The 13,759-nt window shown below is 38.9% G+C and overlaps 1 protein-coding gene across 2 annotated transcripts in view; it reads left to right on the plus strand.

The window, feature by feature from the left end:
• The window catches only part of LOC132706444 (TWiK family of potassium channels protein 7), a 66,021-nt gene that overhangs the window by 36,195 nt on the left and 16,067 nt on the right, over positions 1-13,759 (plus strand). For both annotated transcript variants that reach the window (XM_060677789.1, XM_060677790.1), the window contains exons 5-6: positions 3,712-3,881; positions 7,346-7,444. In XM_060677789.1, the coding sequence (XP_060533772.1) occupies positions 3,712-3,881; positions 7,346-7,444 (269 nt within the window). The remainder of the gene's footprint in view (positions 1-3,711; positions 3,882-7,345; positions 7,445-13,759) is intronic.

Here is a 13,759-nt window from a genome sequence, read left to right on the forward strand (position 1 = left end):
AGTCAACCATCCAACATTACTATTAATGAAATAATTTTGGACTTCCTGCATTTTATATAACTATTTTTAAAGATAAGAATGCATTTAGACTTGCCAACAAAAAAATTAAATAATAAATAAATTAATTTTGGAGGCTGTTAAGCCGTGGTTTTGCCACCAAAGTATCCAACTGCGGTACTGGTGTTGGCATCACAACATCAGATTTGAAAACACGGAAGTATAGTCCACGGACAAGCATCATTATGCAAGACTACATCGAGAGGTCATCGAAATACACAAATATAAAACAATTCTAACAAGAGAGATGGAGGGTTAAGAGTGAATAAAATATGGCACAACGTCTTAAAGAAAATACCCACGAAACCGTATACGAACTACTCGCCAAGGGGGCGGGCCGTACTCACACGCGCTCAGTCCGCCCTCCGTCCGAGCGATACAACACAGCTACGACTTCGATAACCGACACCAGTACACAAAGAACTTTCAAATATGAAACAACTGCTTCAAAATATACTTTTTTTAAAAACATATAGACATGTAAAAGTTGTAATTAAGGTTTTATGGTCATTTTTCGGTATATATAATAGCAGGTAGTTTGTAAATATTACGTTTGATTAAGACACGGTGTTGTCGAAACAATTGTCATGTCAAAATATATAATTTCGTGAAGATCTGAACTTTTAGTTCTTATTTATTTTGATAAATAGATTTTCATCAAGTAAAAGCCACCTCAGTTCAAATCTCGTAGACCTGTAAAACTTAGAAAACAGAGTGAATGACGCTTGTTAAAACTGGGGTCTATCTATTAACATAAATAAAACTAAATATATGACTGTGAGTAAAGTAGCTGTTGACTAGACCCTATTACTTTTAAATGGAGAACTGTTGGTGGGAGTTTCAAAATTTATTCATATGAAATAATATGCCGCATAGAACAAGCAAGAAATGCATTTCAGAAGTTCAGGTCGCTGGTTTTAAATAATACACTAAACATCAAAACAAGAGAAAGTTTGTAAAATATCTTGGACCACAAGAACCTGAAATGAATAACGTGAAAGAAAACTTGAATAACTAGGAACTCGATTTGATTTTCTTCGAGTTATCCTTAACGAAAAAATAGCAGGAAAAAAGTGGATAGGACGTAAGCGGCTTTCATAGTTAAGAAATCTGAGACAATGAACAGGCTTTAACGTAGATGAATTATTCAATGTTACACAAGTTCGGGAAATATATAGTGACATCGTGAACATGGGAGTAGTCAACCTTCAATATTGACATGACATTTGAAGAAAAAGAAAAAACCATTTGTATAAAAATGATCTAAGTTTTTCCTTTAAAATGACACATGGAGAACAAACTTCTTTTGTATAAAGGAGGCTACACTCAGTGTAGATTCCTAGAGGGCTTAGTATATCAATTGCTTTAATAGATGTATTGGACGATATTTTCAAAGCTTGCGATAGAAAATATATTCCGTCTAATGGCTTTTGGACTTTTCAAGGACATTCGATACAATTGTGTCCTGGAGCTCTTTACTTTTCTGAACAAAACTATTAATCTTTATATAAAACTATAATATATAATATTCATTCAATGTTGTTGGTTCCTCTAGTGTGAATACCTGAGCTCCAAATATTTCTTTTATCGATATCTTGAGAGACTAGTTTTTCGTCACCAAACAGCGCATTTCTTTAAGCTACGCGCGACGTTCAAGCGAACAAAAAAACGAAAGTCCGGCCCTTTTGAAGGGCCGGATCGTGTTCCATGCAAATATAGACTCTCGCGAAATGACAAAAGGACGATACGACGACGAGACGTGAAAAAAAAAATAGTAAAAAGGTCCCTGCCCGTATCTACGCCCGTGTAACATGTTCCCTCTTTTAATTGCTCAACTTCACAGGGGCATTAACAATCTGGGTCACGTAACCGACACACACAGGCCGTAAATTATGCGAGATACTCGCACAAGTGAGTCGCGGTGCCGCCGGATTGGGGGGCCGTCCTCCTCGGCCCCCCCAAACACCCACGGGGGTGATTTATTTTCAAGAGACATCAGTTTTATTAACACGCGACATTGATACATGGAAGCGGGGGGGCTTGTTTTTCGGCGGCTACTCTTAATACATACGAAATATGTAAGATCGGCGAGTAAGGGGTGAAAAATACGCCTTCGATGGGAGCGGGAGAGGCCAATTGAATGGAACGCGTTAACCTCAAACAGTAAGTCGAAATAGGTCAAATGCTGATAAGTGTCGGTTACAGCGTGGTAGAATTTTAGCTTTGGCGAGAGATTCGCACATTAAAAGAGCAGTGCGGAGTTTGCCTAAGCGGACCAAAGGAACAAACTCCGTTATTTTAATATTGTGTTGTTTTATACTTTCCTCTTTTTCCTTTCATAAAATAGTTCTATTCTTTAGTAATAGAATTTATTGTATGAAAAGCTGTAGATTTCCAGTAGGGGCCTGGGGATATAGAACTACTAACCAAAACTAAAGTGAAATTTACATGGTGTGAGTTAGCAGGTCAGTTGAGAAAGTAACTGTTATCGTTTAGACATAACTATCGGATTACTATCCTCGCCAAGAGTGGAAGTGGTTTTTCTTTTCAAGTCACTTTCAATTTCTTCAAAAGCTCAGCACACAAAAAAAAGATTGCCGCCATTTTATGCTTTCTTCGTGTAAGGAAGTGACCAGTTGCCTATATTTCTTCCCACCCGCGAAGTATAGCTATTGTATACTGGCTAGCCCGGGAACTAGCACTGTGTAACACGTAACAAATAACGCATGAAACTTGTTTGGAACGGGCCAGGTGACGTCACGGGGTAGCGTGAGGTTGCACCGAAGTGACGCAAATAAATCGCCTATGTAGCTCTGGCTTAGTGGTCTTCGTTATCCGTTTCTCTCGATTAACAAAGCTTGTTCGGGTCAGCGGGTAATTTTGGACCAGATGCACCGCCGGGGCTTGTCGGTATTTAGGTTACCCGCGTAACGAAATTTAACTGTCAATGCAAATTAGTATTCGCATTATTGTTTAGCTAGGTAGCAGGTCGAAAGATACGAGAAATTATTTACAAATAAATTATCAAATGTGTTGTGAGAAATATTTACATCAACAAGCAACGAAAAGGAGGCAGGAAAAAATATACTGGTAAAAAATGATAATATAGGTTTAATAATAAATGTGCTGGTAAAAAATTGATATACGTATTAATGGAAGTTTTAGAATATTTTTTTACATTCTCACAAATCTCAATCGGACATAACCAAATATATCGTAATATACAAAAAATATACATCGGGTATGTAAAAGAAACAAAAAAAAAATCTTAGAAATTAAGTAACAAAAAAACTATGAAAACTGAAAAAAATTCAAAAATAAGCGAATAAATATGTTTCAAAGCTTTTTAGCAACAAGACGAAAATGCGCAACCTTGATCCCGCACCTGATTTCTCGAACGTCGCGATGTCAGCGTAGCGGCGTTAAGTGCACTTTAATTTTAATTACTAGCGGGGGCCGAAAAAAGCGCCTTCTCTGCTCTGGAAGACACGCGACGACGGCCGGCGACGTTGGCGAAAAAAAAAACCGAAACCCGATATCGAAATCGACCGTTATGCTTTTAGACTCCGCCGTAAACAGAATTCGAAACCCCTGGAGGTGTTCGATGATGGCGGAGAACGTTATCCTATGGAATCGATCTTGATTTTTCCGCAGGTTACGGCAACATATGGCCACACACGCCTCAAGGGAAAATTACTTCAATAGTCTACGCGATCATCGGGATGCCACTGTTTCTTCTCTATCTATCGAACATCGGCGACGTGATGGCGAGATCTTTCAAATGGATCTACGCCAACCTTTGTTTGTGCCGGTGGTGTCCGGGGGTAAGTCCGTAATGCTTTTGAAGGGAAATTTCATCAAGCTCTTGTTTGATTAAACCTGCTTTAACAACTATTTGTGCAGATAGTCTCAAAGGATAAGTTTATAAATATCTTTCAAGCAATAGTCCTTCATGAGACGTTTCCCATTATTATTGGTACTTTGCTCAACTTGATACCTTTTATAAAGGAAATTGTTTACATTTATCGGACGTTTTAGACAAAGTTTTTTATTCGTACATAATAATAATAATAAAAAGATTACACTTAAGTAAATGAACTAAGTTGCTGTAATACAGCCTCAACAGTGTTAAACATTATTAAGAAAAGAAAACATCTCACAAGCTACAAATACTATAAAAAAACTACTGTTTCTTTTAATAACAAACAAAATAAAATTGCAGGGAGTTAATGTGAGTGAATATAACTTAAAGGAAAGGGAAATCACGTGGGAAAACTTGCATTATATACGATTTAAGTTTATATTATTATTATAATCTCTGTAACATGTTTTCCTGGTGTGAATATTTGAAGAGTGAACGAGTCCAGCGTATAAATATTTCGGCTCCTTAAGGGTAACCGTTTTGTGAACTATGAGTAAGAGCTGCGACTGAAAACTCTCTTCGCCAACGTGACTGACAGAACGTATCTGATATGTGATCAAATTTTCCTAAATTGAAGTAAAGTATAGTCCTTCTGCCTAAGAGCAAGCCAATAAACACCGGAAGCAGAGAATAAGTTAGATACGTGAGTGGGCTAGCTTCAGTTCAACGAGAGTGGTCAATATGTCTCTTTTACACTAAAGTTTTACAACGGGATTTATTAATGAGGAATTAATAAGGAAAAAGGAGGTCATTAGCTAGAATGTACTACCAATATACTACCTTGAGCGACACCTTTGTTGACGATATAGCATGAGTAGGTATTGGTAAAATACAGTGTGTCCAAGATAAGGATGCACAGCATGGGGATCTCGGAAACTATAAGAGATACAGTGTCGGTTAAATTAGACAAAAGTTGCGCATTTTGATACTGAACAAGATCCCGTTTTACAAATTTGAAAATTCCAAGCCGTTCCGGAAATATCCGAGAAAAACCGAAATATTGCGATTTCGTTTTTATTATTTTTTAAAGCTATTTGAAAAGATATGAAAAAACGGAAAACACTTTTCCATTGGTACTTTTTAATCTCTCCAAATTGACGTTAACAAATTTTCATTACAGCGTTTCGATTCCATGGAACCACCATCAACTTTGATTTTTCTTATGGGACGGAAAAAAAGTACACACAGTATTAGGTTGTGCTTTTCATTGCGAATTCAACGATGTACGATACAATATGGTTACTTATGTTTTTATCCAGAAAAATGGCCTTTTAATACATTTCAGCATTTAAATGGAGTAAGCCATGACAAAATGACATCCAGTCAATTTCAATGACACATTAATGTTATTTGTCTTTGTTATCAGTCGATCATAAGTTTATTCCTTTAGTTATTGTTTTTGTATTTTTATTGTTGTTGTCTTTTTCTAATTTATTTTGTTCTACAATGGAGGGAGGTAATTTTACAAACGAAGAAAAATGTGATATGCTGTCTTGCTACATCTGATGCCAAAGAAATTGTGTGGAAGCCGAGCGTATGTATTGTAACAAATACCCAGAGCGGAGACAACCTGACAAGAGTATTTTTCGGCGTTTGTTCTTTAATCTGAAAGAATATGGATCATTTAAGAAGCCTGCATTATCCCGACAAAAACCTTCCAATGAAGAAAACCAATACATTGTTCTACAATCTGTTATCGAAAATCCACAAACTTCTACCAGAGAAATTGAAGACCAGAATGGGGTAGCTAAATCTACAGCTCAGTTTATTTTAAGGAAAAATGAATTTAAGCCTTACAAATTCAGAATATGTCAAGGATTAAAACCGGGTGACGACGAACGACGTAGACATTTTTGTGAGTGGTATACCAGGATGTGTGATGAGAGTTTTAATTTTCCATATAAAGTGATTTGGTCTGATGAAAGTATGGTGACCAATAACGGTATTTATAACAGGCGCAATACACACTATTGGTCGCAACAAAATCCACGTGTTAATAGACTATCCAGACATCAAGTTCGCTTTGGGTTTAATATTTGGTGTGGGATTTTTGGTAGCAAGATTATAGGCCCTATTTTCTATAATAATTCCTTAACTTCCGAGCGGTACCTTGACATCTTGAGGCACGATTTAGAAGATGCCTTAGATGATTTACCGCTAGGCGCTGTGCAACGCTGCTGGTTCCAACAAGATGGTGCCCCAGCCCATAACTCCAGAGAAGTTCGCCAATATTTAACTGAACGGTTTGATGGAAAATACATTGGGACTTACAGTGAAACACCTTGGCCTCCAAGGTCCCCGGACTTAACTCCCTTGGACTTTTTCTTATGGGGCTACATAAAAAATGAGGTATTCAAAGAATGTTTTGACAACGAGGAACAATTACGTCAATCAGTACGAGCAGCGTTTAATAAAATTACTCCTGAAATGTTAAGCCGTGTTTTGGAGTCTACCGTGAGACGGGCGTACTTATGCCTAGAAAATGGAGGTCATTTATTCGAACATTTGTTATAGAATTTGTTTTTCATTAACTTGTTGGATTTAGTTGTTATGTTAAATGAACAGTTAGAGTTTAAATGCTGAAATGTATTAAAAAGCCATTTTTCTGGATAAAAACATAAGTAACCGTATTGTATCGTACATCGTTGAATTCGCAATGAAAAGCACAACCTAATACTGTGTGTACTTTTTTTCCGTCCCATAAGAAAAATCAAAGTTGATGGTGGTTCCATGGAATCGAAACGCTGTAATGAAAATTTTTTAACGTCAATTTGGAGAGATTAAAAAGTGCCAATGGAAAAGTGTTTTCCGTTTTATCATATCTTTTCAAATAGCTTTAAAAAAATAATAAAAACGAAATCGCAATATTTCGGTTTTTCTCGGATATTTCCGGAACGGCTTGGAATTTTCAAATTTGTAAAACGGGATCTTGTTCGGTATCAAAATGCGCAACTTTTGTCTAATTTAACCGACACTGTATCTCTTATAGTTTCCGAGATCCCCATGCTCTGCATCCTTATCTTGGACACACTGTATACTCTGAGTCTTTTGAAGAAGTTTTGAAACAAATGTATGCCGTTATCACTCAAGCCGAAATGAGGGTTTCTGAGATGCAAATAAATAGGATTTGGGAAAAAATCGTATTCCACAGAACTGCAAAACGTATTTTGTTAACAAAAATTATAGTTCATTATTTCCCTTAGTCTGAATAACCGAGTAAGCGTTCTAATCCCAGCGAAAGCGAAAATGTTAATCTGTAAAGACGACGATGTGGATAAGCTTGCTGGTAATTTTGAAAGAGGTGGTTGTGACTGATATCGATGTTATAACGCTGGGTGGATAATAATAATAGTTGGTTTTTCTCAGGTTGCCAAAAGGCGAGCCGAAAGAAGAATGAGGAGGGCTCAACAGATGAGCGAGGATTACGACAGCGAGGCGGACAGCTCGAGCACAAAGTCGTCTGCGGTAAGAATAGAATTAATGCGAAATATTTACCGTGGCACTCGGCAATGCGGTTTTCCTTTAATCCTAAGAAATCGGCGACAAAGGCCACCTCCATTAAAATGTTTTAAATGTTAATTTATTTGAAGGGATTTCCACTCCAATGGAGCCTTTTTTACTAAATTTAAGGAGAATGCAATATATCTAATAAATTAAATAAAAAATTACATTAGTAAAAGTCTAGGTTTTCCAAATAAAAAGTCAACTAATATATAATAAACATAAATATAACGAATTATTACCATAAACTGAGAGTCAGTCATTCTCAGATCGACCATTTGAGATATCCTCGAACTGATTTGGGTCTCTCTCTCACTCAACTTAACTTTACTTCAATTTAGATGTAAGACCGACGTAAAAATAAAATAGTATCTTGATACACCCAGCAATAGTCAGCAAGTCGACTTAATCTGTAATAATTTCTTGAGAAGTTACTGTCTGATTTCAAATAATTATAACAAAAAAACACATCGTCGGACGCGTCACCTCAGAAAGTGCATCCAAAATACTGATGGCGTACTAAATGTACCTAATTTTCACCAGTACAGGCTGTCGGATAATCGAAATATTAAGACCTCTGCAGGTCAGCAGTTTATGGAATTCCAATGTCGACCAAATGGACAACCTCGAGTCATTTGAATTAATTCGATTGTGATGTGGAAATGTTTTGTGGAAGGCTACTGATATTTCCAACGACTTTTTTCCATTGTGCCTTCAAAAGAATCTAAAGTAAAACTTTCTTCCGGACAAATTGGTTAAGGCTTTCGCGGCCCGTTGATAAGCTATTATCTTCATTCGGGTTTAAAGGCCGTCGTCGATTGGAATTACTTCCTAACGTTTCGCTAGCACGAGTGGCGAGCTTCTTCGGAGGTCCTTCCATCTCCGATGTTGGACGTAGACTGACGATTTCTCCTGCGCAGGTTGTATTTCACATTCACATTCCGATTGAAGAGATCATCTCCAGCACGGAAGCAGCCATCAAGAACCTACCGGACCAAGATGCCGAAGAAATACGAATCGAGACAGCCAACATCCTCAGGAAGGCAGAACCACCCAAGACTAACCTGACGAGAAGTGAAGGACTGGCACTGCGTAGCCTGAACACTGATGAGGGTATCATCATACTCCCAGCGGACAAAGGAAACGCAACCGTTCTTCTGAAGACCGAGGAGTACGAAGGGAAGATTGAGGAACTCTTGGACCCGGGAAGCTACAAACCCCTGAAAAAGGATCCGACGCAAGTTAGACTACGTCTTACCAACCGGCTCATCAAGTCATCATCACTATCAGAAGAAATCAAGAGGCGCATTGTGAAGACGGAGACTGTTCCACCAAGGCTCTATGGACTACCTAAGATACACAAAGTAGATGTCCCGTTAAGACCAATAGTTAGCGCACCCGGATCACCAACGTATTACTTGGCTAAACACTTGGCATCGCTGCTTCAACCACACGTAGGACACGGCACCAGTTACATCAAGGACTCCACCGACTTCGTGCGCAAGATTCAAGATATCAATATTGAACAAAACGACATCCTTGTGAGCTTCGACGTTGTCTCACTGTTTACCAAAGTACCTCTGAAGAGTTGCTTGGACCTGGTGAACAGGATATTTCCTGTCGATATTTGCAAACTTTTTGAAGTCTGTCTGACCGGTAGCTATTTCGTGTGGAAGGGAAACTTCTACCAACAGGTGGACGGAGTGGCAATGGGAAGCCCACTAAGCCCGGTTATAGCCAACTTATTTATGGAACACTTTGAGGAAAAAGTGATCGAGTCCTCAGAGTACAAGCCAGCAACATGGTTCCGGTACGTGGATGACACCTTCGTGATTTGGAAACATGGTATGGACAAGCTCAACAACTTTCTGCAGCATCTCAACAGTCAGCATCCCAGCATCCAGTTTACTATGGAGACTGAAAATGACCAACAACTTGCATTCTTGGACGTACTAGTGAGGAAGCGAGGTAACAAGCTGGGCCACACAGTTTACAGAAAACCGACCCATACGGACAGATACCTGCATGCTCTATCCAACCATCACCCAAGTCAAAAGTATGGGGTTATCAGAACCCTGACAGAACGAGCCCGAAGGATTTGCGAACCGGAGAACCTCCAGATGGAACTTGAACACCTAAAAACTGCGTTCGAGGCAAATGGCTACAGTAAGAGGGAGATCGAGAGATCAATGAACTCAAGATCATCAAGATCACGGGATACCGAACAACGACCCTCCACCTCCCACGCATATCTGCCGTATATTCCGAGTGTCACCGACAGGATTGGCAGAGTATTGAAAAGACACGACATCAAAACAATCTTTAAGCCTACAAAGAAGATCCAGCAGACCATCAGGTCAGCGAAGGACAAGAGGGGCTCACTTTCAGCTGCGGGAGTCTACCGCATTCCGTGTTCATGCGGAAAGGTCTACATCGGAACTACCAAGAGATCAATGGGAACGAGACTTAAGGAGCATAAAGCAAGCTGCAGGCTAGGACATACAGAGAAGTCCGCAGTGGCTGAACACGCACTGGGCAGCGGGGAACACAGGATACACTTTGAGAGCTGTAAGTTACTAGCATCGGTCAACGGCTATCACAACAGACTAGTCAGGGAAGCCATTGAGATTCAAAAACACCCACACAATTTCAACCGAAAGGAGGAGACCCTTAGACTCAACCAAATCTGGAACCCGATCCTTAGGAACGCCCGAGCAGTACCGATCGATATCCCGAGACCAACCGAAGCGGAACAAGCCCCGCCCTCCACCAATCGGCATAAATACAACCTGCGCAGGAGAAATCGTCAGTCTACGTCCAACATCGGAGATGGAAGGACCTCTGAAGAAGCTCGCCACTCGTGCTAGCGAAACGTTAGGAAGTAATTCCAATCGACGACGGCCTTTAAACCCGAATGAAGATAATAGCTTGTCTTCCGGACATTTCTTTGGTCTATTTTTTCTCTGCACACACAAATATTGAATTACACGAGCTTTATTTGGATAAGGGTGAAAACAAAGCAATTCATATTGTACATGTTTGTATTCCGGACCAGTAGATCTGTTCCTTCAACGTTAACCTAACATCATGGTTAGAAAATTATAGCACGATCGATGGAAAAGAAAGCTATTAATATTTTTTTTTTCAAAAGCAGCGTAGCGAGTAAAATAATTATCCATATGTCTGGAAGAAGATGAATTACACAGGTCCACAGTGATTTTGATGTTTGGAAGCTGTTTGCTTCTTTGCATATTTTTGGGGCAGGTTTTCCAAAAAAAGCTCCTTATTTTTATTCTATCACGTCATTTCTTTGTTCTATATTAGGCACGATTTTTGAATGAATTGATTTCTATGAAATTAAATGTGATTTGGCAACACCGGCAGATTTCTCTGTAAAGCAACAGAGTTGGCGCAGAAGCGTCGATACAGCGTTGTAATCTGCTTATGCGCAGTTTGGTTGTATTGGTCTTCGTGCTGCTGCGATTTCTTTGTCGCGTATGAACAATCCAAACAACTTTTGTGATATCTGTGGTAGTTATGTCGTAGTTAAGCAAAGGCAAAGGCAAAAAGGTATTTTTGTCGGGCCGCAGATAAGAGCATTATGCAAAGATAAGGATTTTCGAAACCCAATAACCAATGTCGAGAAAACGCCTGGGTTTCATGTTGTAAGAAGTAATGGGTTTAAAAGTGCATTTCCTGTTTTCATACTATTTACCTGAAAATCATGGAGCAGTTTGCGAGGAACAGAGGGAGGGATTTGACCAGGAAATTATAGAAATGGAACGGCGATACCAAATCAGATGGGGCAAAAAGTTGATGGCGGACTACTGCTGGATGTTAAAATGGGATTTGAACTTAAAAACAAACTTTCTGGCAAAAAAACGTGGATTTCACTCGCTGAACAAAGTTTTTTTTTCACTTTTTTCAAAATAGGATTCCACTTTTTTACTGATTAAAGAAATAAATTATATTTGCAAGAAACCTTACGCGATGCAAATAACTGCATAGAATTTTTGAAATCAGCCTACTAAAGTGATATAAAATCAGTTTTCAAAATAAAGTTTAATTTTGTAAATCAGTGTTATTTGCGGTCAAACGTCGATCTCACATCGTCGTAAAGCTCGTCCATCATCAATGTATAAATTGACTTTAAACACTTAACTTACATAAAAGTATGTTAGGATTTTATATATAGTTTTCATATTATCGCTGATTCCTCAGACCTCGTAGCACCCACACCACGAAAGTATTTTTTAGCGGGGATCTAAGGGAAAGCGTTCGCCGTTTGATAGGTTATTAACGCCCCAACCCTATCACCCAAACGAAGCCGTAACAAAGAGCTTATCTCGGTTCGGCGTCAACCGGGCTATCATCTACGAAAAAAAAAAGTAATTGCTGGCCCTCAATACCTCTCGATATTTATTTACCGCCGTCACCGCAACGGCTGGCGGCGGCGGCGGCCGCCCCAGGTCTCTCTCCCCATTCATCAATTCGCCCGTTATCCCGGAATTACACGCTTGACGTTTTTTTATTGAATTAATATCGTGTTTAGTATGCGAGAGCGGGTGAAAAATGACGGTGGCGATTAAATGGCTGCCGGTTTTATTGGGCGACGGGGCTTTAGAAGTCCGTTACCGCGTAATTCACGTGTGACGATAATGGTAAAATGATAAAGGACTCTTTTTTAGAAAGTTACGGATCCGTTGTTTCCTCCGGGGAAAGTTTTATCGCGCGTTAAGGGTGATTTTAGAAATGGATGGTTTAATGTATTTTTCACTGGCCCTGGAAATAGTATTAGTTCTGTTCTATTCTAATTCTATATGCGCTGCATTCCTATGCAGGGTCGCCAGGATAGGAACGTCGAGAAAGTGCTCCTAACACTCTTAATCGGCTGCTTCCTAGGTTAGGAGATGAGCTGCAGTTTCCTCTTCTTCTAAACATATGTGATATCGAGGTGTCTTCTCAGATAGGAGTGTCCTATCAGTATTCCTATAAGCGTGACCGAGAATCCACTTTTGCTTCTGGGGCTTTCTGGATCTCACAACCAAATTGTGCCTTGACTACCTCAGGAAGGATCCAGTTCAAGATTTTTGTCGACATTACATAGACGATGGACATGGGCAAGCCCAAATTGGAACCCGAAAAATGAAGTATACTTCTTCTTAACAAAAAACTAAAGATATGTAACAGATGTGGCGGTGTTAAATCAATTTGGCATTGGGAGTGATCATAGAGCAGTGAGAGCCACAGTAAAGTTAAACTTAAAGAACGAAAGAACTAGACCGACAAAGGAAAGGAAAACGATGAAATAGTGCTCTCGAAAAGTAGGTCTAAAGATTAATTTTCGAAAAATTGAATACATGACCAATAGTTCCAAGTAAAAATATGAAAATAGACTGGTACGAGATACGTCAGGTTTATAGCTATACTTATCTGGGAGGTGAGATTAAAAATAGTCAGCCTTGCGAAATTCAACTCCGTATAGGTTTGAGTTGGGCTGTATTTGGCAAATTATATTCTGATATGGACCTTAAAGAAAAAGGTCTGGAACCAATGCATTTTTCCAGTGATCACATACGACTCGGAAACGCTTACATTGTCTAAAAAGTCCGGAAATAAGTTGAGAGTAAATCAAATAAAAATGGAAAACCAATGCTGGGAACTACAAGAAGTAACCTGGTACCAAACAGTTAGTGAGACCAATAACTAAAATAATATATGTCATACAAAAAATTCTTCTTCTTCTTCTTCCAGCGTCTTTCTTCCTATACCATTTTCTTAATCTACTCGTCCCCGCATGATAGTTCGTACTTATTATTTCTTAGAATATGGCCAAGATAAGTTGTTTTTCTTCGATTGATCGTAATCATTAATTTCCCTTCTTGTCCTATTCTTCTTAACACTTCCTCATTAGTAATTCTGGCACTCTAGGGTGTTTTTAAGGTTCTGTGACACAGACACATTGAGAATTCAAGTTTCTACTCCATACAGTAGTTGCAACCACACGTAGCACTCAATAAACATTAATCTTACTTTTAAGGCATAGATTTTTGTCGCTCAATCGTGTTTTAAATCTTAAGAAAAACTACCTCGCAATTTCTTCGTCTTGGTCTATGTCTGAAGTTACGTAAGTTCGTAGATATTTATATTTTTCCACACACTCAATGGGTTTTCTTTGTATCATCAGCTGACGTTGATTTAGTTTTTACGGTATTCATTGCGATTACCATTTTAATGCTTTCGTTATGGGCATGTTCACCCGTAATTATAGGTCTTCCA

This window comes from Cylas formicarius, unplaced genomic scaffold (assembly GCF_029955315.1).
Source record: "Cylas formicarius isolate icCylForm1 unplaced genomic scaffold, icCylForm1.1 PGA_scaffold_8__14_contigs__length_24414737, whole genome shotgun sequence".
Taxonomy (NCBI): Eukaryota; Metazoa; Arthropoda; class Insecta; order Coleoptera; family Brentidae; genus Cylas; species Cylas formicarius.